General features: G+C 40.4%; 1 protein-coding gene across 1 annotated transcript; it reads left to right on the top strand.

Annotated features, from left to right (window-relative positions):
- Positions 1-554: 554 nt before the first annotated feature.
- Positions 555-3,065, top strand: LOC113272370 (calmodulin-binding transcription activator 5-like). Its single transcript, XM_026522215.1, has 6 exons — positions 555-648; positions 1,161-1,228; positions 1,326-1,436; positions 1,527-2,209; positions 2,326-2,635; positions 2,985-3,065. The coding sequence occupies exons 1-6, from the start codon at positions 555-557 to the stop codon at positions 3,063-3,065; spliced, it is 1,347 nt and encodes a 448-aa protein (XP_026378000.1).
- The last annotated feature ends 22,611 nt before the right edge of the window (positions 3,066-25,676 follow it).

The following is a 25,676-nucleotide window of genomic DNA, read 5'->3' as shown; positions in this document are numbered from 1 at the left end:
CCCCCATTTGTAGGCCTATCCCTCGATTATGGGTCCTTTGTAAAAGGAAAGTGTCACCAGAAAAGAATTAGCTTCAAATTCAAGCGAAGCTTTTAATATAAAAAGAATGCTCTTTTACCTACGGGCGGTAAAATCACCTTGTTCCCTTCACCGTGATAAAAGAGAGAGACAGTGGTGCGGAACTAGATTTATTTACTCGATCGAGCAGAACCATTAGGTAAATCCCTTATTCCTGGTGTTTTACAATTAATCAGTTTATGAGTAAATTGTTGTCTAGTTTTGGTTACCACTCTGTATTTGATTATTTTTGAATTTTCCGCGCATAAAACCAAGTGTATACGGAGAGAGTGCGTGGAGTTGGCATCATCTGTTTGCAGTCAATAAACTTTTTTAACCCCAAACCCTAAAAACAATATATTCATATAATTTTCACCTTGTTTGTAATTAGAATTTACTAGTTTCTTTTTGTTTTGATTCCATTGTTTAGTTTTCTGATATATATTATACAACGTTTTTCAGGTGCACTTAAGTTTCCTTGTAGATAGAAACCGAACATGGAAGGTGTTGATGGTATGAGTATTGGTGAAGAAGACAGGGAAGCGATGACGGCTGTGGATGCCGAGGAGATGCAAATTTATAAAAATATTCGTCCGCTTTGACTTTGTCAAAGACAGTCCTCTTTGACTTTCTCAAAATATTAAGGAGATCATACTATTTTACTTGACTACCCTTAGTTACTTATTTATTTTATTCTAATAAAAATGCTAGCAATAAAGACTATCCAAAATTGGTGTGAGAATTATAAATACAAAATATAAAAGGGACATTTAAAAGATATTGAATTTAAGAAGTATATTTGTTTCCTCAATTATACTAATTTCTTTAATATTTTAGACTGTTTCACGTTAAAAATAGATTTATGAATATAAAGAATTCAAGGGTATATTAGAGAGTTCATTAAAAAAGTATGACTATAAACAGAAGCTGGACACAATTTTGAAACTGACGAAAAATAAATAGAGGACGGTCTTTCAGAAACAGAGGGAGTATACGAGATGCAAATGAGAAGTAGGTTTCTCTCTTTTTTTTGTTGCTCGTATTATGGTTGCCTTAAACAGTATTACTAACATAAATACTATTGTATTTCTTATTTCTGACAGAAGGTCTCAAACCCTGTGGCGATGTGCCCAAAATAATTGATATAACTGAGGCTCATTCCATAACTGATGTAAGTTCCAAGTCCTAAACTAAATTTCTGTTCAGTTTTCAAACTTCCATTAACACACAGTTTAAACGTGCGTTTATTGCCTTGTGGTGGTGCGCAGGATGAACGCCACAGCTTATACAAGAGTCTAGGCTTTACTACCACGCATAAGCAAATCTTTTCAATCACCGGTATCACCAACAATACTGCCATTTCTACTCTCGGAAGAGAGGTTTGTGTGTAACTTTGTACCCTCCTTTTTCCTTCAACAGTTTTATTTGGAAATACTACTACTTACACGAACCATGCGTCTTGTTTGCAGATTGCAATAACTGGTCGCTTCCTTGATGAACAGCCAGATATTGACTGGAAGAAAACTCCATTCTTTTTTATATTTGGGAACAGAAGTCACCGTGCTGTATGCCTAGGAGAGTGGGTGTCCTCTTGTATACCAATGTTTCATCTACCTGGAACAGTTAACTTTTGGTTGAGCCTGGATGGCACCACCCCCATTAGCCAGATCCTGAAATTCGACTTTCTCTCAACTTCAACTAATCAGGAGCTGTTCTCTACATATTCAGGGTTCCGCCAACAACTATGTCTTGCTCATTTGCTCTACTCTAAAACCAAAAGAATGACTGATCTGTCAGGTATCTCTAATTTTTCTGAGGCAAAAATTATGCACGACCTCATCTTGTCTTACTGCGAACGCAATTCTACCACCTTCATCCGCTCAATTCAAAACCCATTCGGCCGTGGCGAAAATTTGTACTTGGAGATTCTTTTGGAGACAATGCTAATGGAATGGATTTATAAGAGACTGGAAGAGGGATGTCCAACAGAGACCCTTAATTTTCAAGGTTTAGGAGTGATCCATATGCTGGCTATCTTGAGTTACAGGTCGCTCATTCGGATGTATTGTGAATTGGGGAAAGGAAAGCTGTCATTGGATTTCGCAGATTTAACAGGCTGGACCGCTCTGCACTGGGCTGCATTCTTCAACAGGTACTAACATTTTTAATGAGCACATTGGTTTTTAGTGCTCAGCCTTAAACCCAAGCTCCAGTTTGACAAACCTTTGTCTTATATTAACATTGACGCCTAACAAACTTTCGGCACAGGAATCAAACGGCTCAGCTTCTTGTAGGCATGGGTGCAAATCCAACATTAGTTACTGGGCGAACTATACAATTCCGCAACGGATTGACTGTTGCTGAAGTCGCGTTGAAAAATGGTCATCACAAACTAGCGTCTCATCTTGGTAAGATCACTGAGGAGTACTTACACCGGATTAATGCAGCAGCACTAGAGGCTTCGTCCAGTCAGGTTCAGTTGGATACAGAAAATCACACTGAAATGGGTGGTAACTGTAAATCAGGGAAGAAGAGGTTCCGAGATGATTCTGAGTATGGCCAGGCTGTTAAAATTCAAGTAAGACCTCTTCCTTGGTAGCATGTTGTTTTATTTGATTTGTTCTTTCAATCCTCCTTCTGGCACGTCACTTAGTGTAGTTATTCTAGGTGCGGGATAAAGCAGCAATTCATATTAACTTGTCTAGGGTGAAACTCGTGAAACTCAGCCTAGTGTACTTTTTATACTAGCAATACCCAGTCTGACAAGTCACTAATGATTCAGTCTCAGTAGAACTTGGTCGATTATTTTTTTTTCCCATCGGTAAGGTGGTACTAGCTTTCCCTCTGATAAACATGCTTTTAGTCACCACATTTTGTTGCCAAAATGGTATTGTCAATTGAGCCAATGTGTTGCTTTTCAAATTTAGGCTGCTTTCCGAGGCTTCAGGATAAGAAAACATTATGCTGGAAACCAGTCGAAAGAAGTTACCCCAGGTGAAGCAAGTTGAAGCGTAAGGATTGAGAACACGGAGCTAGTGGAGCTATAAATTGCACAAATCATAGAATGTCTCTAGAATGGGGCATCACACAGAGTTTCCCATTATAAGCTGTGAATTTCATTTTAGTGGTAGACAGAAGATAACACTATTTATTTGGAATCAGTCTCTCAGTTGGCGGGACTTATGTATGGCATCGGAACATTTTGGACAAGCTGAAGCCTGCATGAACATCATGTATCATTTTGTTTTAATATTTGACCAGTTAATTTATATACATGGGGCAGCTGGATTCTTAGACAATATGTTTTGACAAACAAGCATAACATTTTTTTTTTTTTGGATCGGTCAAGAGGAGAATTCAATGAAAATAAGGTACTTAAGGGGTACCTTAACCCGATAAATACAACCGAAATAAAAAACGGAAACCGACATGGGAGTCGATCACCAAAAAGAAAGAAAAATTTACAAGAGAAAGAGTAGACACATACTCTTGCTACTCCATGCCCTCTCAAATAGGACGATAGAAATTTGAATCCCATAAACAAACTACCATATTAGACGTTAAACCTACCGTCTTAGTGTTTGATTCGGCCCAAAGATAGGATTCAATCTTGATATCTCTAATTATGTTTGCTAAATTTTTCTTTTTGTTGTTGAAAATCCTTGCATTCCGTTCTTTCCAAATGCACCACCATATCGCAACCGGAAGATTGTTTCAAATACGATTAAGCCGCTCATCACCCAATCATAACTCCAAGTTTGAATAGTTGTGGCAATGCAAGTATTGTAGTTCCAATGGAAACTAGATCCTTCAACAAAGTAATTCCAAATTCTTTTAATTCTCCAACCATCATAAAACAAATGAGAACTTGTTTCATCTTCTTCTTCACAAAACCGACAAGACCTATCCACATCCATACCTCTTCTAGTAAGATTATCGGTCGTCATCAATTTATCGTGGGAGAGAAGCCATAGAAAGAAATTGACTTTATGAGGATATAACCGACTCCATATAATCTCATTTGGGAATTTATATCACCCGGCTCACTTAGAGAGTTAACTCCATTCTTTACCGTATATGCCTCCAACTTGCCATTATCCCCAACCATCCATAATCTAGAATCTACAACTCCTTCTTGGATATTTACCAATTCTAATGACGATTTTATAGACTCAACCTCCCTCATTAGCTTGTGAGTATCTTTCTCAGGACATAAACTTCCATTTGATGCCGTCACTTGATATCTCATACAACCGAGCCACTACACACTTTTTAGTTCTTGAAGCTTCAAAAGCTAATGGAAATCTATTGCGTAAGATAACATCTCCGATCCAAGGGTCTTCCCAAAATCTAGTTTCGTTACCCGCCCCAATCTTGAATCTTATATGTTTATTTGAAGTCTTCAAGATCAATATATATATATTACGCCACAAACTACACCCCTTTGGCCCTTTTGGTTTAAGAGTTTCCCATCCCGTCGAAATTTCACCAAATTTCTCTACAATTATTTTTCTCCAAAAAACATATTTTTCCGCCCCGAATCTCCACCACCATTTTTTTGAAAAGAGCCGAATTTACATGTTTAGAAACTTGGATCCCAAGACCTCCACTTTTTTTCGACTTCACAACTGTGGGCCAACCAATATCATGAATTCTCTTCTTGTTTGAATCATCATCCCACAAAAAATTTCTTACTATTTTATCAAGTTTGTAAGTTATGGAGCATGGAGAAAGAAATATCGATAAATAATATATGGGCAAACTAGCCAAAACACTTCTTATAAGAGTCAACTTACCTCCTCTTGATATCGACTGCCCTTTCCACGAAGAAAGTCTAGAAGCACAAGATTCCAAAATTTTCTCCCGCTTTAGTGATCCACTAGCCTTATCACCCAAAGGTAGACCAAGGTATATACTTGGGAAATTAGATCTTTTACACCCTAGCATACCCGCAAACCCATCAATATCTTCATTAAGAGCGACACCCATCAATATTTAGAGAAATTAATCTTCAACCCCGAAGTTAACTCAAAACAAAGTAGGAAATATCGGAGAGCATCCACTTGCTCATGCTTCGCATCAAGAAAAACAATGGTACCGTCGGCAAATTGTAGATGATTAACTTTTGTTCCTCCATTTTTTGCCGAGAACCCCGATATTTTACCAACTTCTTGCGCCTTACTCAACATATGACTCAATACTTGTCCAACGATGGTAAAAAGCAATGGTGAAAGAGGATCACCTTGACGAAGTCCCTTGCTACTACTAAAGAACCCATGAGCAGAACCATTCACAAGAACCGAGAATTTTGAGAAAGATAAACAATTTCTTATCCAAGCACGCCAAACACCTCTGAAGCCCATTTTATATAAAACTTCATATAAAAAGTTCCAATTCACATTATCAAACGCATTTTCAAAGTCTAACTTGCACACTAACCCCGGATCTTTTTGACGAAGTCTAGAATCCACACACTCATTTGCTATCAAGACTCCATCTAAAATTTGACGACCCTTTATAAAGCTAGATTGAGAGGTAGAAATCAAGATAGGAAGATATACCTTAAGCCGCTCCGCTACAACTTTGGAGATGATCTTGTAAACACTCCCTATGAGGCTAATAGGTCGAAAATCTTTGACCTCCTCCACAACGATCTTTTTAGGAATGAGAGCTATAAAATTGTTCTTTAAAGATATATCAAGGATATTATGATCATGAAATTCCTTGAACACCTTCATTAAATCTTCTTTTAAAAACTAACAATATATAATTTAGGGAATCCGTCCGGACCCGGAGCTCTATCCACACATAAATCATGAATTGCTTTCTTTACTTCTTCTTCACTAAACGGCCTCAACAACCAATTTCTAGCTTCTTCGTCAATTTGCTTTAAACACATATCTTTAATTCTCGGTCTATTATTTGAGGCTTCCTTGAAGGATTCTTCAAAGTGGTTGGCAATGCCTTCTTTGATCTCATCTTTATCCCCGGTCCATCTACCATTGATACGAAGATTATTGATGTTGTTGAAAGCTCTATGAATCTTTAGCATACGATGAAAATGCTTGGTATTTCTATCACCATCACGAATCCCTTTGACTCTTGATTTTTATCTAATCAAGATTTCTTTACGCCTATATGCCGCCTCAAACTCAACTTTGGCCGTCACAAGCATATCTTCTTCGACCTCGGTAAGATCTCTATCGTCATCAAGATCATCCAAAACTTTAATCTTGTCAAGTGCCGCATCAAAGGCTTTATCAACACTACCAAAAGTATCTCTATTCCACTCCTTCAACTTTTGTTTCAAAGCATTTAATTTCTTAGAGAAGCATGCACTCGCGGAACCTTCAAAAAATAAAGACTCCCACCATTCTTTAATTAAAGCAATTACTTTAATACCTTTAAGCCACGCTAATTGAAACCGGAATGGATAATCTCCCTAATCCATCACAAGAAAACATAACTCAGTAGGGAAATGATCCGAGAAAGGCCTTACTTGCCGCTTCAAAATAAGATTTGGGAAATGATCCTCCCAATCCAAGGTGAATAAAAAACGATCAATCTTGCTCTTCTTATTTGGTGGTCTACTTCATGTGTACTTTGCACCGGAAATAGGCAAGTCCACGAGATTGAGATCGTTGCAAAGATCATCGAAAAATTACATTGAGTTTGAGACTCTATGACATCCCTTTCTTTCCTTCATAACTCTTATTTCATTAAAATCACCCCCGATGCACCACGAAAAACTGTCCAAATAACTACGCAAAGTAACCAACTCCATGCGAAATCTTTTCTTTTCTTGAGTATTACAAGGACCATAAACACCGGTAAGAACCCAACGAAAATTATCTTCCAAGTTACGACAAGAGATACTTATAGTAAAGATACCTTCAAGAAAGTCATCTACTTCAATTAAATCTGAATTCCATATTATCAATATACCATCGGATCTTCCATAAGAGTTTAGCGCAATCCACTTACAAGACGACGCTCCCCAACATTGGCGCACAATAAAATCGGAGCAAACGCTAAGCTTGGTTTCTTGAATAATAAGAATTGTAGGCTTCCATTTCTTCACAGGATTTTTCAACTTTGACCGCTTATCCGGATCCCCAAGACCATTTACATTCCAAGACATTATGTTAAACATTGAGAACAATGATAACCCAAAAAAAAAACAAGAAAAACACAATCCCAAAAAATTACCGCCCGTTGCATGCCTCCCTAAAAAATTCATCTTTCAAAGAACTTCATCTTGCTTTTCCGTGGTAGCTTGTAATTGATTTTCCATACGACAAGCATAACATGACACGACACTATCTATACGCCACTATTTATTTGAAGATATGTGATGATTTACTTGTTATTTACTTGATATGTGATGATTTACTTGTTATTTGATACTATAACACTATCTTGCTTTTCCGTGGTAGCTTGTAATTGATTTTCCAGCATTTTTCCTTCACCCCCTTTGGCCACCCAAAACAGGCTAATACAGTATTTGAAAAATAACGCATTGGCTAAGTAATCAGAAACATCTTGCTAAACTTATGCAGTCACTGATTCATTATCTTCAAGGGAATACGTAGAACTCAACTGATGCCAAGGGCAGAAGGAATGAGTGAACATTATTGAAGTGAAGGGTTCCCTCAGTTTATAACTTTCAAACGCAGGAAAAAAAGAAGAAGAAAAAAGAGTAGAATTCCTAACAAGACCAAGCCAAGCATGATACAAGATATAGTCTTGAACGAAGCTCATGGGACGAGGGAAGGAGGTATGTCTCCATGATCCCTGCGAAAATGCAAATACAGATCTAATCTTACTTGTTAGAGCATTGCTCGATCGAACTCGCATGCGTTGCTATCTCAAGCATGTTTGTCAATGTTAGTGATCAAAACTATAAGTCTTGATTTCTAGTCTATAATATCTAAGTCTCGGACTAGGATAGAAAGTGTAGTTGAGCTTAAGGACTTCATGGCGATTCATCATACAAGTAGAAGAACTACTCAAGGAACCGATGTGTTTACGGGTGAAAACTATTCCTGCCGAATTTGGTAATTTGGGGTGTGTGGATGAGGAATGAATCTAAACCCTAAACAAATGCACTGCACTGGAGTGCTTTGTGATTCGAGAAATCAATCTGTACAATTGTGGTCTTAACCAAGAAATGGGCGTTCCAGACTTGCTTTGGTCACAAAGTGAAGGAGATGGGGTTGATCTTAGGGAGGGAAGCGAAGAAGGTGTTGAGATTGTGAAGGTGTTGGATATGTATGACTTGTATCAGAAAGCTGAACTGGCTTGCAGAATGTAAGCTATCAGTTACGGTGTTTGAATACGGCTGTATCAACACTTGCTTCTGTTGTCTTGTCTTGTCTTTGAAAATAGGGAGGAAAACCTATTTATACAAGTCATTGAGCCTAACCCACGTCTCTCATGAGAAGTGGAGAAAGTGGAGTGATGGAGTAGTGGAGATGCGTGTGTTAGTGTTATACGATCAGTCTTGCCCACTTCTCCCATCATCACTAACCGTTCATGACTTCCTGACACGTTCTTGTGATGGCGCCTTGTGCACTGCACACTGTAAACCGCCAGACCAATACCCCAGTATGTATCCCCCAGTTTGTGACATGATTGATGTCTCAAGTGTGTGGATCGTGGGACCCACAGAAAGTAGCATGTGATGCTGGATTAAATAAATAAGTTATTTAGGAAGTCTATATTTATGAAATATCGTGTGTATTCTATGCAGGTACTGCATCGAATATATTCAGCATGTATGAAGCATCGCTATTGAGCGTTTTAAAGCATCAGGTCCAGCCTACTTCATGTGATGGTTTGGAGTTTGCGCAAGCAAGTCCTCCCTTGGCCGACCACATAATGTGGTAGAGTAGCGTATGGTAATCACCACGACACCTCATTGACCAGTTAGCTCCTGACCAGGGTTGTATAACCAAGCGGGTGAATTTGAACGGACGAGATGATCTCAGAGACACTCACACTACGGGAAAAAACATCATTGACGACACAAGATAAGAGTTGCAGTACCCCTATGACAACTCCATTTCATGCATTGTGGAACGGGGGTATTGTAGAAAGTCCAAGTTTTTCTACAATGGATGACAAGTGTTGTAGAGGGTGATGTGATTCATGGTTCGACAATAGTTTGTCAATGTTGTGATTCTCTTTCGATTTTTTTTGATAACCTAACACAACTCTTGCTTGTATTGTAGAACAATCGTGGACAACATAAGTAGTATATCGTAGAAACATATACAACAACAATTACCAGTATTATGAATAATATTTGCACAACACTTGTATGAATTGTCGAACTATCTTGGACAACACCTGGTTATGTCGTGAAGACATTTTTCACAACCTTTGGTATGTGTAGTTGAAATATGGAATACAACTCTTATTAGAAGTTGTGTGCATAAAACTATTTTGAAAAAAAAATTATAGCTGAAACCGAATTGCATGAATTGCCGAAAGTATTTCACATTCACATTAACATGCCAGTGTAGCACATTTACATTCATTCAAGTTAACCTACCACTCCAATTGCATTACCTAGCTAACTTCAAATCACCTTGTATGAAAGTGTGTTGCGCAACGAAAGAAAATAAAATGATAGATTCTTTGAACATGACTAAAAATATCATATAAATCGTAAAACACATATTGGCCTTCCCTACAAATATGACAGTAGCATACACGTTCCAGTATGGTAGTCTGGGTTACATTGCTAAATGGAAATGATCCGTTTTTGCTGCACACTCTCTTCTTGGTAAACCTAACACCGATTATGAGAAACATAGTGGTAGATGATACCGTAGAGGAACTGGCTTAGACATGAAGTGTCGTAGTTCTCAACGAAAGCCTACAGGAGAAGAGTGTCATTTAGCAATACAAAGTAACAGTCAAAATTTTATAATACAAAGTAACAGTCAACCTAAGAGTGTCATTTAACAATACCTTACACTGAAACTAACCTTTCCAAGTCCTATAGAGGGTTCACCGTTAGGTTGTGGACGGGGGATGACAATATTCATCAATGTACCTGCAATCGCAAAATGTACGAGTTAGAAACAAATTATTCTGAAGGTCCAAAAGTGTAAACTAGTGGTTTTATTGGGGCGTGAAATCAAATATTTCCAAAGGCTGTGAAACACAAAAAAAAAAAAACAAAAGCTCGAATATAAGAAACAAAGACATTAACTTACCAAATTTTCCACCTTCTACCCTCATATCTTCCAAAATATCTTCATACTCTTCATCATCTTTAAGCTCATCTGCAGTAACCACCTCTGTCAGGCATACGACCTTGGTAGCAATGCCACCTCCATTACGGCATTGTATTGCGGCATCTCCATCACCAACTGCAATCCCATTTTTATCTCAAGACTCAGTTTCAGCCATATTCATTTCAACTAAGAAAAAATACAAGAAAGATGAGCTGTAACTGTAGGATCAGTTGCTTGCAACTCTACCTGAATTCCGTCAAGCTCTCTCTTGAACCTCTCATATGAACTCGTGTAAATCATCTTGGTCCTCACCCTTGTGGTTTCATGAGACCTTCAAAACACAAAGTAAATGTAGAACAACCTGTCCTCCAGTAACCAGAAACAAAATATTTTTGTTCTACAGAAAACAAGTGCAGAACAAACTGTGATCGAAAAACAAAGAAAAGATAACAGCTAACCATCTCTCCTGATTTGGGTAAAAGTCCATGCCACTTGGGAATTGCATGTGCACGCTCCACATAAGCTGCATTTGTTCCACATAAGCTGCATTTATCCGGTCATGTACATTCACATGAAGATTCTGGAAGGATCAAAGCCAAGAAGAGGCCACTGTAAACTTACAAGTGCCGCAACACGCATATCAACCCCTTTCCTTTCCATGACTTTTGTCAATTCTGCCACCACATCTTGACCGACCTAGTTACACAGATTTTAAGAGTACCAAGATTAGACACGGGTCTAGTAAACACAAGATTGAAATAGCACCCAGGTTAATATCTTTACCGCATCGTCTATTGAGAATCCTTTTGTCCAATTAAGAAGAGTTACCGGGAAAGATAATGTAAAACCCAATTCCCTCTGCCTACCAGGAGCAAGATGAAATTCTTCACCTTTAACTACTCGTCGTTCCCTTCCACCCAATTGTACACGCAATACACGGAAGTTTGTTCCACCAAGGTCCAGTGCATAAAGTAATCCATGCTCGTCACTAGAAAACAGAACAGAACACATCAGTTAACTGGATAATAATCTTTCAAAACTATTCGCGCTCTCAACAACACAATGTAGAGAAATGACTATGTTAAACGCTCCAAACCAGTACAACATATGAAAGTTTTCCTACTTCATTGCTGGTAATAAATTCCATCTTTAGAACGCCAATTCCATCGGTAAGTAGAAAAAGAACCTTAGATTTCGAACCAATTCACTGGCCCTTCCCACATGCAAGTAATGAGACATGAAGTGGGATAATTCTAGTCAAAAAAAGAGAGATAAAGGCACTCTTGCAGAAATTGGTAGGTCAAGAATCGTGTATCTAACTCTGATATATGAGGAACTCAGAAAATTGATGGACTAAGCAATCAAATTATCGGCTGAAGCACAAATGTCCGCTAAAGACGAGGCTAAATGAATTAAAATCTATCAGAAAAGAAATAAGAATCACTAGTAGCCATGATATTCAATTGTCAAGTCTCCGTCAACTGTATCCAACTTAAGGAAAATTTCACCCATCTCCAGTTACTCCAGTAAACATCCACACTTACATGATATTCTCTTTTTGTTAGACAAAGAAGTCAAACAATACCATTAGAAGAAAGAAAGCACAAAAAGGAGATTGCTACTATAACAGCACTATTCTTAAAATTTCTATCTGAAATTCCCAAAATTAAAAGTGAAAACTTCCATTCAACATATATAGACCTACAGAAAAACATCAAATCAATCGAATACCAATTTACACATGCAAATTAACTTCCCAAAAATATACCTATCTTTTTTACCACAATTTCAAAGTTCCAAAATGAATATCTCTACAACAACAAAAAGAAACCCATAGAAATTATAGCAAAAAGGAATCACTTGTTACCCATCAATAGCAAGATTTTCATCAAAACATAAATTTTAGAAATCACCATTAATGGAAAAGCACAAAAAGCAATCACCTTTTCCAATAAAATTAAAAACCCAAAATTCAATATGACTAAAAAAGAAAAGCAAAAAAGAAATTAGAGGTACCGACCCAGTGGGAAGATTATCAACAAAACTGATAAGCATCTTGAGCTTACTACCACCACGGCCTCCTCTGCCTCTACCACCACCACGGCCTCTAATTTTTCAAATCAAACATTCCCATCTCTAATCCTTCCCTAAAACCTCAATTTCAATTTCAGTCACTTGATTCAATTACATCTAAGAACCCTAATATCTATTTTGGGAAAGAACAGAAACCCTAGCTTCTCTAATCTTCATTAAAACTCACACATCAATCACTAATTCTTCCTCATCATACTGTGTTCACAAAACCCATCTTTAATTTCTCCATTTATAACTCAATTAACGATTTACTGAGAAAACCCTAGTTCTCGATTCATAACAGGACTCAATCTTCTTCTTCATAATTAGCAGAAACACCAACTCCTTCTTCTTTTATACATCCTCACGATTTAAATTTCCTCAAGCCATACCTCAATTTCACCTCTCGATTTTCAACTGAAGAAGAGCAGAGAAGAAGAACGAAAAAGAAGAAAGAAGAAGAGAGAATAAGAAGAGAAAATGAGTTTCAAAGAAGCCATTGCAATTTGAAAGAACCGATCTACAACTTCCGTAAGTTTTTTTACATAAGAGAGTGATCGAGAAATAGATTCTGTGGTGAGTTAGGGTTTTCTTTTGCAAGGGAGGCGGAAGATAAGGTTAGAGACGAAGATAAGAGAGGAAAATGAAGAAACTGTGAGAAATTTTCTTTTGATCTTCTATATACCTATCTTTAAACGGCCAAGATTTGATTAAATATGGTCATACGGATTAGGGATATCTTTGGACGGTGGAGATTTGATTTGAGACTGTCATACGGATCAAGGAAAGTGTGTTTTCTTTGTGTGTTTCTTTGTGCTTTCTCTATGTGCTTCCGGATTGAATTTCGACTAGTCACATAAGTCGTGAAGTCATTTCGACTATCCATACATGTCATGAAGTAGCTTTAGTTCACACCGGAAGACTCGGGTTCTCATGATACACCATTGAAATCGATAAATATGAAGCTCTTTGTGTATTTTTTTGTTCTTTTTTTGTGATTTCGATTTGTGCTTTTGTGCTTTATTTTTTTGCTTTCGGTTTATTTTAACTAGGGTTAGCAAGATACATCATCGAAATTGATAAATATAAAGCTCAGTGTCGACTCGAACTTCAAATGTGGCATAATGGCATACAAACTATGAATCGGGAAGCTCCAGGAGGGTTCTGACTTCAAGCTTAGCATAATACATCATCTAAATTGATAAATATGAATCTCAATGTCGATTCGAAATTAGGTATAACGACAAATAAAGTATGAATCATGAAGCTCCAAGAGGGTTCTGACTTCAAACTTGGCATGATACATCATCGAAATCGATAATAAATATAAATCTCAGAGTCGATTTAAACTTAAAATATGGTATAACGACATAGAAACAATGAATCATGAAGCTCCGGGAGAGTTCTGACTTCAAACGTAGCATGATATATCATCGAAATCGATAAATATGAAGCTCAAAGTCGATTCGAACTTCAAATATGGTATAACGACATAGAAAATATGAACCAAGAAACTCTGGGAGGGTTTTGACTTCAAACTTAGCATGATACATCATCGAAATCGATAAATATGAATCTCAATGTCGATTCGAACTTCAAATTCGGTATAACGACAAACAAACTATGAATCATGAAGCTTCAGGAGGGTTCTAACTTCAAACTTGGCATGATACATCATCGAAATCGATAAATATGAATCTCAGAGTCGATTCGAACTTCAAATATGGTATAACGACATAGAAAATATGAACCAAGAAGCTCTGGGAGTGTTCTGACTTCAAACTTAGCATGATACATCATCAAAATCGATAAATATGAATCTCAATGTCGATTCGAACTTCAAATTCGGTATAACGACAAACAAACTATGAATCATGAAGCTTCAGGAGGGTTCTAACTTCAAACTTGGCATGATACATCATCGAAATCGATAAATATGAATCTCAGAGTCGATTCGAACTTCAAATATGGTATAACGACATAGAAACTATGAATCATGAAGCTCTGGGAGAGTTCTGACTTCAAACTTAGCATGATACATCATCGAATCGATAAATTTGAAGCTCAATATCGGTTTGAACTTCCTAAGAACGATGAATTCATTCATCTACAGCTAAGATTCCATCGGAATATTCTCCGAAACCTTAAACACACCACAAATTTGTTAACTTCGACATTGAACCTGGCTACGAGCTCAAAATCTGGCCGCGAGTAGACTACAATAAGTCGGAAATTGCGTAAGAACGATGAATCCACCCATCTACAAGTAAGATTTCATCGGAATATTCTCCGAAACCTTAAACACACCACAAATTAGACACTGAACCAGGCTCTGAGCTCGATAGTTGGTCGCGAGTGGACTATTATAAGTCGAAAACTTTATAGGAACGATGAATTCACCAATCTACAGATAAGATTCCATCAGAATATTCCATTTACAGGTAAGATTCCTTCGAGATATTCTACGAAACATTGAAAAAATCATATTTCTGCATATTGTATGCGTACCCGGATCCAAGATCGAAACCTGGCCGTCGAATCCCCCAAACCTCATTTTTTCCCACATTCTATATTTTAACTTCAACAACACTTATAAGTGTTGTTATACGTTTCTATTAAAAAAAAAAAAAAAAACTAAACTTGTGAATTGTAAGGATGGTTGATGAGCTAGACATCCATGCATTAGGTTCATGTTCGAATCTCCCCTCTAACGTATTTTTCATTATCATATTTTTGTGTTCTTCAACAACACTTGTGAGAATTGTGATAGGCTAAGTCACTACACTTATGAAACAAAGTTGTTATACCTAAATGTCGTCACAACAGTTTTGCTAAAGGAGTTGTCGTTTGTTTTCTTAGCGCAACCCCTTATTCCTAAGAGTTGGTAGTGATGATATACGACAACTCTTCCTTTGAAACCAGTTGTAAAACATAAGACTTTCTACGATGTATAGCGAAGTGTTGTAAATCTCCAGTTGTAGATGTATATTTTTCCCGTAGTGTCACCTGCGACTGTTAGTGGAATTAGGGTTTGTGAATAGGTGCGCAAGCATCAATATTCAGCTTGGTCGAAACCAAGCTCGGGACAAAATTTTGGCCAAGCCGATTGTGCATGCGTGTAAACGGCATGCCGGTGTAGGCGCCCATACCTTGCATGTAAACGGCATGCCCCATGAATGCGTGATATGGACTGCTCAATTTTTCCGGTAAATAGGAGCATCTAGGATCGATTTGTGACATAAATTTTGTGCCGCAAAGGCCGTGCGACAAGCCTACTTCGGGCGCGCATTTCGAGACGACCAAGCTTGGTCGGTCTTGGCCGATCAGTCTGGCGTGCAGATGGTGGGATGATGTACACGCCTATACTTTACTATCCCATATAAACATGATCTAAGCCATTCAATTTTTCCGGCAAAGTTGAGTGGTCGAGATTAGTTTGTAATTGGGAGGTGTGACCATGCCTAGTTTGGGCGTGCGAATCAAGGCAACCAGCCATGATAAGCTTTGGCCGATCGGGTGTGGAGATAGATGGGTCCATAGTAATCATGTTGATGATCACCAGACCTTCTTAGTCTACTCCTAAGCCCTTCATCCGAGCAGGAGAAGATGGACGCTCGTGATCGCAACACAAGCCCTAATTAGGGTTTTGCAGGCCGTGCGGCATGCCTTGTTTGGGCGCACGAATTGGGACGACCAACCATAGTTGGTCCTGACCAATTGGTCATGTATGTAGGTGGGCCCACGGTATTTGTGTTGACATGCTCTGGGCCCTTTGAATCTACATATACACCCTCCATCTATGCCTTCGAAGATGAATGGTTGAGATTGTTTTGCGACACATGTAATGTGCCGCAAACCCTAATTTAGGGTTTCATGTCCACGTTGCTTTGGCTGGACGTATTAGCAAGCTATGCTACCCTTTTTGGGAGACCGACCATGCGGGGACCCGCATTGGGTCGGTGGTGGATACTCCAATACCTGCCTTGGGGTTATGGATCCGATCTAAGCCATCCAATCATGCTGGTGAAATTGGATGGTCGTGATCGTTTCTGAGACTGATACGGACAGTCCAGATGCTCGATCGGGCTAGTATAACACTCCGAGATTTATAGCATGTACGGGTACTTCGTATATGCCTCCTTATTTAATGCTTGGAGATTCGTGTTGCTCTGTTGAGAGCCACACTCAGTCGTCATGCCGCACCAATAATGAAAAAGGAACAGTACATGAAATACAAGGATGGTCATGCATTGATAATGCCATAAGTTTTCAATGGAGAAGTATTCTCTATTTTATCAGTGGCTTTATCCTTTGCAGGATGTTAGCGCATAATTTTGGCTTTTACAATTTCAGACCTGAACTAAAATCCACCATCAACATTAAGTCCCCTTCCTAGCGCATAATGGTTGCATTATTGTGGGGTAGGCATGAGATGGTGACAGTTAAAGATAAAACTTATGAGACAAAGTTAGATGTTACCAGGAGAGACGGGTCGTCCTGTCCTTGGAGCATGTCACATTCAAGAGGCGTCCAGGCGAGCGTTCCCCTAGCATGATGTCGGTCTTGCCTGCTTCGATCGACCTTGCTATGCCTGCTTCGGTCGAGAGCCTGCTCCGTGCTTGCTCCGTTCGAATGTCGGTCTTGCCGGATCGACCTTGCTAAGCCTGCTTCGGTCGAGGGGCTATTGCGCCTGCTTGATCGAACGTTGGCTTGATGTGCCTAATCGACGGACTGTTGCGCCTTCTTCGTTCGTGGGAGTACGCCAGGTGTGATGACGACCTTGGTGGGACCGGTTTCCTCCTTCAGCTGTTTGTGCCAAGAAGGGAATAGAACTTGTATGCTCCTCTTCCCATAAACAACCGTGCATGTAACCCTGAACGGATGTGGACCCCACCATGTATGTGCTTCGACCAAACGTTACCCTGTTGCACCTGTTTGATAGGCATGTGGGCCCGCCTACTTCGCTCAACCGTGGGACTCATCATGCGCCTGCTTGATCGAACATGGGCTTATTGTGCCTGCTTCTGTTAAACGTGGGTCCACTGTGTGCCTGCTTTGGTCGAACGTGGGACCCGATGTAAGCATGCTTGCTTTGAACATGGGCAGATGTGCATGCTTCAATTAAACATGGGTCCACCATGTACATGCTTCAAACGTCGGCCATGTGCTTCGACTGAAAACCGACCCTGTTATGTGCGTCTATTTCATTCGAATACCAGCCTTATGACCTTGATCAACTCCGGCTTCGTGGATTCGACCAGCACCGACCTTGTTTGCTGACGTGGCCCAATACCATCCTTACTTACTGACGTGGCTCAATACCATCCTTGCTTGCTTTGCCCGAACGTGGGACCCGCCGCGTGCCTGTTTTGCTTGGGGCCGGCTGTGCCTGCTTTGACCAATCTGGGGCTAGCTGTGCCTGATCAAGTGGGACCCGACGCGTGCCTGCTTTGACCAGACACCAAACCTGTTGCCTCACCCAACACCAGACTTTCTCCTTGATCAACACCGTCCTTGCGTTGACGAACACCGGCCTTACTGATTTGACGAACTCCGACCTTGTTGACGGACATCGCTGCCTCGACCGACACCAGCCTTGCTGCTGTGACGTCTTGCTGACTAACACAGGTCTTGCTAACCAACATTGGTCTTCCCTTTTCTCGTGGGACCCAGGATGCTTTCTTTGCCCAAACATGAACCTTGTATGTTTGAACGTGGTGTGGGTCCGCTGAGAGCGTTGGAGCATCTTCTGGAACGAGCAGGTCCTGGAGAGCGTTGAAGCAGCTTCTGGTGGAGGGAGCGTTGAAGCGGTTTCTGCTGGAGAGAGTGTTGAAGCGGCTTCTCCTGGATAGACATTGGAGCGTCATAGAGCATTGAAGAGGCTTATCTTGGACAGGTGTTGGAGCGCCTTCCTCTGAAGAGAGCATTGAAGCAGGCTTCTGAAGAGAACGTGGAGGCGGCGACTCCTGGAAAGATCATTGAAGATGTATTCTGAAGCGAGCGTGGGTCCCGGAAAAAGCGTTGAGGCGGCTCCTGAATATACCATTGAAGCAGCTTCTGCTGGAGGGAGCGTTGAAGTGGCTTCCTCTTCAGTTTTATTTACTCTTGCGAATTCTATGTTTCTTGATTGACTATCTCTCTCTTGTGTTAAAGAAGTTCTTGACTGAAGGCGAAGGAATTTCATGCTGAGCCTCAGTCCCCAAGCGTGGTCTTCGTGGCTCTATCTTGTAAGCCCGACGGGTCTTTTGTACGTAATGGTCGTTCATATGGTGAAGCTCTGGATGATATCAATCAACGAGAAACAATAGTTCTTGGAAGCAGCTGTGGTCAGAAGAGACTGGCAGGGGGAGGTGATAACTACTGGAACGAACTTGGCAGTCTTCATATAGTGGTAGAACTCGTCTCATTGCTAGAGGGATAAACTGAAACCGATGGATTATTTGACTTTTCTTCATGAAATAGAGAAGAAGGAGACAGTCCCCTGCCCACGAGTATCTAGAGCTTTCGACTTGATAGGTGTTGTATGAGGCTGTCTTTGAAATGGGAAGTGCTAAGCAGTCCCAGTCATACTCCTTTGGTAACGCAACTACTTCTTCTATGGAAGAGCGTCTCTCATCGATGTAGTTATCATCGATCCACACATGGAATATCTTGGACATTGTTTCACCATTACGAAAGTCGTGCATATGGTACTGGAGTTGGAGTTGGCAATTTTGGACGTGCAGGATGTTGTATCTCGGTGGCTTTCCTCTTGCTGCTTCGGCGAAACTGGTTCTTCCTAGCAGGGCAGATGCTGTTGTAGATGAGCACTCAACAGCTTCACGAAGTCCAGAGGATGACCAAAAGCGCAGATTCTCCAACATAGCACGATATACATGCATCATCGTCTGATAGAGTGATTCGCCGGATCTTTATAAACATGATGCGCGAATATCGTTATCTTCTTGAGGCTGCTCCCTTGAGGTGTCGTCTTCAATGGATCTGAAGATGTCCCATGCTTGCTCTTGTCTGGACTGACATAATAGGCGAACCCTTTGTGATGATTCAGAGATGACAGTATTCATTGAATCCTCAAACGCTTCCTGTTGTAGTGCGGTCCAGACGAAACTTGCTCATTTCTTCAGCAAGGGTGAATGAAGGAAAAGTTCACCTTGCCCATGAAGTTTTGGAGCTCCTTCACGGTTTACGGCAGCGGCATTGTTAGGATATATTGAGTCTTGAACTTGACTATTATATCACGTGGTATTCGACTTTCTCATGCATCATGTCGTGGAAGATTGTTGTCATAGTGCGTTGATACGTCGCATCGGCACTTTTCAAACCGAATGACATTACGGTATAACAAAAGTTTCCAATAGGGTTTGAAAAGATGTCTTACTTGCACCATGCTCATACATCCTTATCTGGTTGTAGACGCTACATCCATCTATGGAGAAGAACATGCCATGTTCGCTGGTAGCATCTACCAACATGTCGATGTTGGGTAGAGGAAATCGTCATTGGAGCAGTATTCGTTCAAGTCTTTGGAATCCATGCAACACCTGATCTCGCGTCTGAATTTCCTCGGAGATTGTTTGACCGGCTTGGATCGGAGATTGTATGAATGCTTACACAAGGTCAAGCTGATGGAGATAGGCCTAGGAGATTCCTCATCGTCGAGCTCATCAGTTGTTGAGTTGGTACCATCTTGCAGATGTCGTGGAGCGTCTAGCACTTCTTCTTGTGGATGATCGTTTTTGTAGCATTCCATTGGGTGAAGGGAAGAATTAAGATTCCTAGTCAGCAAGGATGCATCATGGGTCCTAGCCTTTGATGATGCAGGTCGGTACTCCTCCTGGATTGACGCTCACGTGGGGAGTGGGATGCATTGGACTTTGTCTGATCCTTCCCGCGGAGCTTCCCTCGGTTTGAACATTTCCACTCCGCATATTTGTGTGTAAGGAAACAATGATGCAGGAATACGAATGACTTCTTTATTCAGCATAGTCTTCAGACATTGGGGACACGTTGAAGGGACGATCCCGTATGTGCTGGTATGGTTTCCTTCAAAGTTTGTCATTGTGGTAGGATGCCCTACGATATTGCCTGAGCGAACCTTGGCCGTCCTGAGAGTCTTGAGAGTAATCACATTCGAAGACGCTCCCGTGTCGATGAGGGCCATCTTGATCTCTGAATTCTTGATGCGTGCAGTAACGTGTAGGGCCCGGTTGTGACCTTCTTCTAGTTGATTGCAGAAAAACGTCTCTGCCTGTTGATTCTTCGAGAGGTGTAAAAGTTCGCATAAACTTTCCACTAGAGAAACTGCTTCCTGATCCACCGGCCTCTGGCTCATAGTGAGACGATTGACTTGAGGAGGATCGTTGTGAGGATCAGTCCCCAGTGTAGAAATCTCCATGAAATGACCGTTCATATCTGATATCGCTTCTTTTATCAGGTCCATGTAGGTCCGCGCCATTGAAGTACCTTCTCCGGGTGCGTTGAGTGCGTTCCTTGTTGGCTCCAGGGGATGTCGCGGCTCTCGTGACAATCGATCAGTTAATGTCTTAAGAAAAGTGAGTACCTCTTTCTGAGTTGCAGCCATATCCGTTTGAGTCTTAGCAAGGACTTCCTGCCTCTCCATGCGATGGTATTGGGAGATGGTCCTCCTCTTGCTCCTCCAGCTCCTCGTTCTGATGAAGGGGTGGAAGTTGTTGCTCTGGTGATCGTCGGAGGCGTTACACTTGAGGAGATGTCGGGATTTGCGCTGCTCTGGATCTGGTGATGGGAGGCGTTACACTTACTGAAACATCTCCTGCTCTGCTGGCGTTGGTGGTAGAAGTGACGGCTCCAAGAGATGTATTGACCACAGTAGCTCCACTGACAGGTACATCAATACCGAGAGTGTTATCCACACTAGCTCCATCAGAATTGATTGCTGATCCAGACCTGAGTTCTAGCATCTTGAAATGATTGAATTGGTCATAAGATCTACCCTTTTTGAAATTGATAAAGTTGAATCGGATTTTGAAGAAATTGACTTTACGACCGAGAGATTAACCTCCCACTGTGGTCGCCAATTGTTTATGGGTGAAAACTATTCCTGCCGAATTTGGTAATTTGGGTTGTGTGGATGAGGAATGAATCTAAACCCTAAACAAATGCACTGCACGAGAGTGCTTTGTGATTCGAGAAATCAATCTGTACAATTCTGTCCTAAACCAAGAAATGGCCATTCCAGACTTGCTTCGGTCACAAAGTGAAGGAGATGGGGTTGATCTTAGGGAGGCAAGCGAAGAAGGTGTTGAGATTGTGAAGGTGTTGGCTATGTATGACTTGTATCAGAAAGCTGAACTGACTTGCAGAATGTAAGCTATCAGTTCCGTTGTTTGAATACGGCTGTATCAACACTTGCTTCTGTTTTCTTGTCTTGTCTTTGAAAATAGGGAGGAGAACCTATTTATACAAGTCATTGAGCCTAACCCACGTCTATCATGGGAAGTGGAGAAAGTGGAGTGAGGAGTAGTGGATTTGCGTGTGTTAGTGTTACACGATCAGTCTTACCCACTTCTCCCATCATCACTAACCGTCCATGACTTCCTGACACGTTCTTGTGATGGCGCGTTGTGCGCGGCACGCTGTAAACCGCCAGACCAATACCCCAGTATGTATCCCCTAGTTTGTGACATGATAGATGTCTCGAGTGTGTGGATCGTGAGACCCACAGAAAGTAGCATGTGATGCTGGATTAAATAACTAAGTTATTTAGGAAGTCGATATTTATGAAATATCGTGTGTATTCTATGCAGGTATTGCATCGAATATATTCAGCATTTATGAAGCATCGCTATTGAGCGTTTTAAAGCATCATGTCCAGCTACTTCATGTGATGGTTTGGAGGTTGGGCAAGCAAGTCCTCCCTTGGACGACCACATAGTGTGGTAGAGTGGAGGATGGTAATCACCACGACACCTCATTGACCAGTTAACTCCTGAAAAGGGTTGTATAACCAAGCAGGTGAAGTTGAACGGACGAGATGATCTCTGAGACACTCATCTGCGACCGTTAGTGGAATTAGGATTTGTGAAGAGGTGCGCAAGAATCACTCTTCAGCTTGGTCGAAACCAAGCTCAGGACGCAATTTTGGCCAAGTGGATTGTGCATGCGTGTAAACGGCATGATGGTGTAGGCGCCTATACCTTGCTGCCCCATGAATGCGTGATATGGACCGCTCAATCTATCCGGTAAAGAGGAGCGGCTAGGATCGATTTGTGACAGAAATTTTTTGCCGCAAAGGCTGCGCAACAAGACTACTTCGGGCGGGCGTTTCGAGACGACTGGTAGCTGGGCAAAGAGTACCTAAAACTACAACCTATGTTTTACCTACAAGTATACAGGGTCTTGATGAAGCTAGTGTGCAAGTAGGGGAAAGTCCACAGGGACAAGGAGGGTGATATGTTGTTTTCTAAGTGATTTACTAAAGAATTCTAAATGGCAGTGATATGGGAGGGACTAGGATCTTGAATCCACCCTTTTCCTAAGCTAAGTCCTCCTAGTTCTAATAGAGTCTTGTTCCTTGTATAGATATTAGTGAAGTTCTAGCCTCATCTAACTATCTAGATGGCAGTTGAGGTTCTATGTATGCTGCTCATCAAAGGATGGTCTTAGGAGAATGGTTCAGTGTCTCTAAGATGATCCTAATCCTAGTTCTAGCTGCCTTCTCACAATGCAACTAACTATGGATTAACCTCTTAGATAGCTAAACAATCCTGAAGGATATTCTAATCGCAACTAAGGTGTTCCTACAAAGTACTAACTGTCTGATTAAAGTACAATTAGCCAAAGTTATGAACAACAATCTGTTAAGCATGAGTTGCAACACATTCAACATAGAAATAACCTTACTACAATGGATACAAGGCATACATTGTGAAAGTAAAATGCTGACATGTTTAGATTATATTTATCCACAACATTATATCACAACAAGAACACTGTCTAGAATATGAACTTAACATCAGAATTGGGGTTTCATCTAAACCCTAGACATGAAATCAGAACATAACAAACATTGTGCAAAACAATTGAAAATAACACAGTTGAGGAACTGGCTAGTCCAGTCCTCTTGGGTGAAGCTCTGGCTAGCCCAGTCATATCTTTTACACACACTTACAACATCTATTTATAGTTACAAGCACTCAATTAGGGTTACAATAATTTTCCCCCAAATCAGAGAAATTAGGGTTACTGATTTACCTAATTTGATGGAATGATAACTACTCCATGCGTCGACCCATTCTTCTTCTGACTCTCCTGCTCCTCTCCATGCCTTCCAATTGCTTTTCTAACTCGACCTAATTCATTAATTTCTCTCCTAGGGTTTTAGAGAAAGAAAAGAAGAGAGATTGATGAAATAGATAGGTAGAGAGGTAGGGAAATGATGGGAAAGGAGATGGGTTGTAGTTGGTTTGGTTGTGGAGTGGTTGAGAAAGGTGGTGGAGGTAATGATGGTGGTGCAGGCGATGGGCAGTGGTTCTGCAGATGGGGGTGAGGGAGGTGAAGTCGATGGAGAAGAAGGAGGGGAGTGTTTGGTTGATGGGTATAGGTATTAGGTGCTTGGGTGTGTGGCGGGGATAGCAAGCTTGATGATTTGTGAAGCTCAGCCGTTGGATGTGGAATTGATAGATAAATCTGACGACGAGATAGAAGGGAGCTTGTAGCGACCGTTGGATGTATAATACATCAAAATTAATGGCGCAGATTAGAGTTAGGTGCTGTAGTGTGAAGCAGGATCTTCAGATTTTGATGCACGACGATGAGGCGACCGTAGGATGCTGAGATGATCCAATCTGACGGCTGAAGATGAAGGCGGGTATGGATATTGGAAATGGGTTTGGGTGAGGGGTTTGGGCCTTGGGTATGGCAAGCCCATATCTTCTTTAAGAACAATTCTTCCTCTTCAATCCCAGTTCTAGCCTTTTGGTCTTGCACACAACATTCTTCGCGGCTTACTTGTGTGATTCCTCTTGGCTTCCACCACTTTTCTTCTCTTTTTGCTCCATAATTCATCCAAACTTTATTTACAACCTAAAAATGCAAAATTAATTAATAAAAATATTTATTCGTGAAAACAACGAAAACACAGAATATGGGATAAAATGGAGCGTTAGTGCACAAAAGATGAGTTAAATGCCAAGAAAAATATATAGAAATATGCACTTTTTAGCACTCATAAAATACCCCCAAACCTGAATTTTACTTGTTCTCAAGTAAAACAAAACTAAGGAAATCCTACCTATACCACTGTCGCTGGTCTCTCAAATGCATTTAGCGTATGCACTAAGCCTTTTAAACCACTAAGTGTCCCTAGTGGACGAGTTGAAGTCTCATGAAGGTTTGCTTAGAATGTACCTACAAAGTTCTAGGACAAAATATAAGCTCAGATTCCATGAAATATGACATGTGCAAGACAGTAGAAGCTCACAGCAAAATGGAGATGTCAATCTAGCTATCAAAGGGACAATCCTAGCACTGATAACAACTAAAGACACGTGATAAGAGTGTAAAGTGTATCTACACATGTTTCTAGAATGACCTGAAGTTATGACTACTAATCACCAAGAGATAGTTTTTAGGCTAAGAACCGAATTCCAAGCCAAGCTAGCTGTCCGGCTTTACGAGAATTGTGAATGTTCACCCAATGAGTTGGTGATATTTCAGTTTACCCGCGTTATACATCGATGGCTGCACCCTCCTTGCTTATTACAAGACTATTTACAACAAAAAGATGACTCTTTACATGACTCTTATTTACATTGATTACTCTCTTTTATTTTTGGAACAAGAAAGAACTATTGTCTTTAACATGACAAAACATGGAATAAATAAATACTTGATTTTTTTTTTAATATTTTTTTGATTTTTCTGAATTTTTTTGATTTTTTTTTTTTTTTTGAAGAAATAACTTTGATCTTTACAACATAGTGACACTTTTGATACATGAACAAAAAGAAAAACATAATTACATGACTCTTAGCAAGAGGTGGCCCTTATCGAATGCATCCAGTCAAATTCTATGGTTGCTTTTCTTAACGTATCCTCCAACTTCTATCACAGCCAACCAAAGAACAAGCTAGTCAAGTCTCATTCAGTATTCTAAAGTGATTGGCAATCTAACTTCCTATCAAACACCTTGAAGATCGAGGCTATACATGTATTGGTAGATTGTGCGTGTGCAAGTTTCTTATCACATGTGAATTGTGCTAGAATCAGGGTGCCTAAATATCTAGACTAAGAATCCTTATGTTTACATACATGCACAAG

The sequence above is a fragment of the Papaver somniferum genome, chromosome 4 (genome assembly GCF_003573695.1).
Source record: "Papaver somniferum cultivar HN1 chromosome 4, ASM357369v1, whole genome shotgun sequence".
Taxonomy (NCBI): domain Eukaryota; kingdom Viridiplantae; phylum Streptophyta; class Magnoliopsida; order Ranunculales; family Papaveraceae; genus Papaver; species Papaver somniferum.
Note: the sequence above shows the minus strand (reverse complement) of the source record. Positions and strands in the feature narration are given on the sequence as shown.

Bases quoted from the DNA above. Each gene is read 5' to 3' on its own strand.
- LOC113272370 (XM_026522215.1), top strand. From the start codon at position 555: ATGGAAGGTGTTGATGGTATGAGTATTGGTGAAGAAGACAGGGAAGCG. The intron at 1,437-1,526 runs GTTTGTGTGTAA...TCTTGTTTGCAG, and splicing joins TTTCTACTCTCGGAAGAGAG to ATTGCAATAACTGGTCGCTT. The intron at 2,210-2,325 runs GTACTAACATTT...CTTTCGGCACAG, and splicing joins TGGGCTGCATTCTTCAACAG to GAATCAAACGGCTCAGCTTC.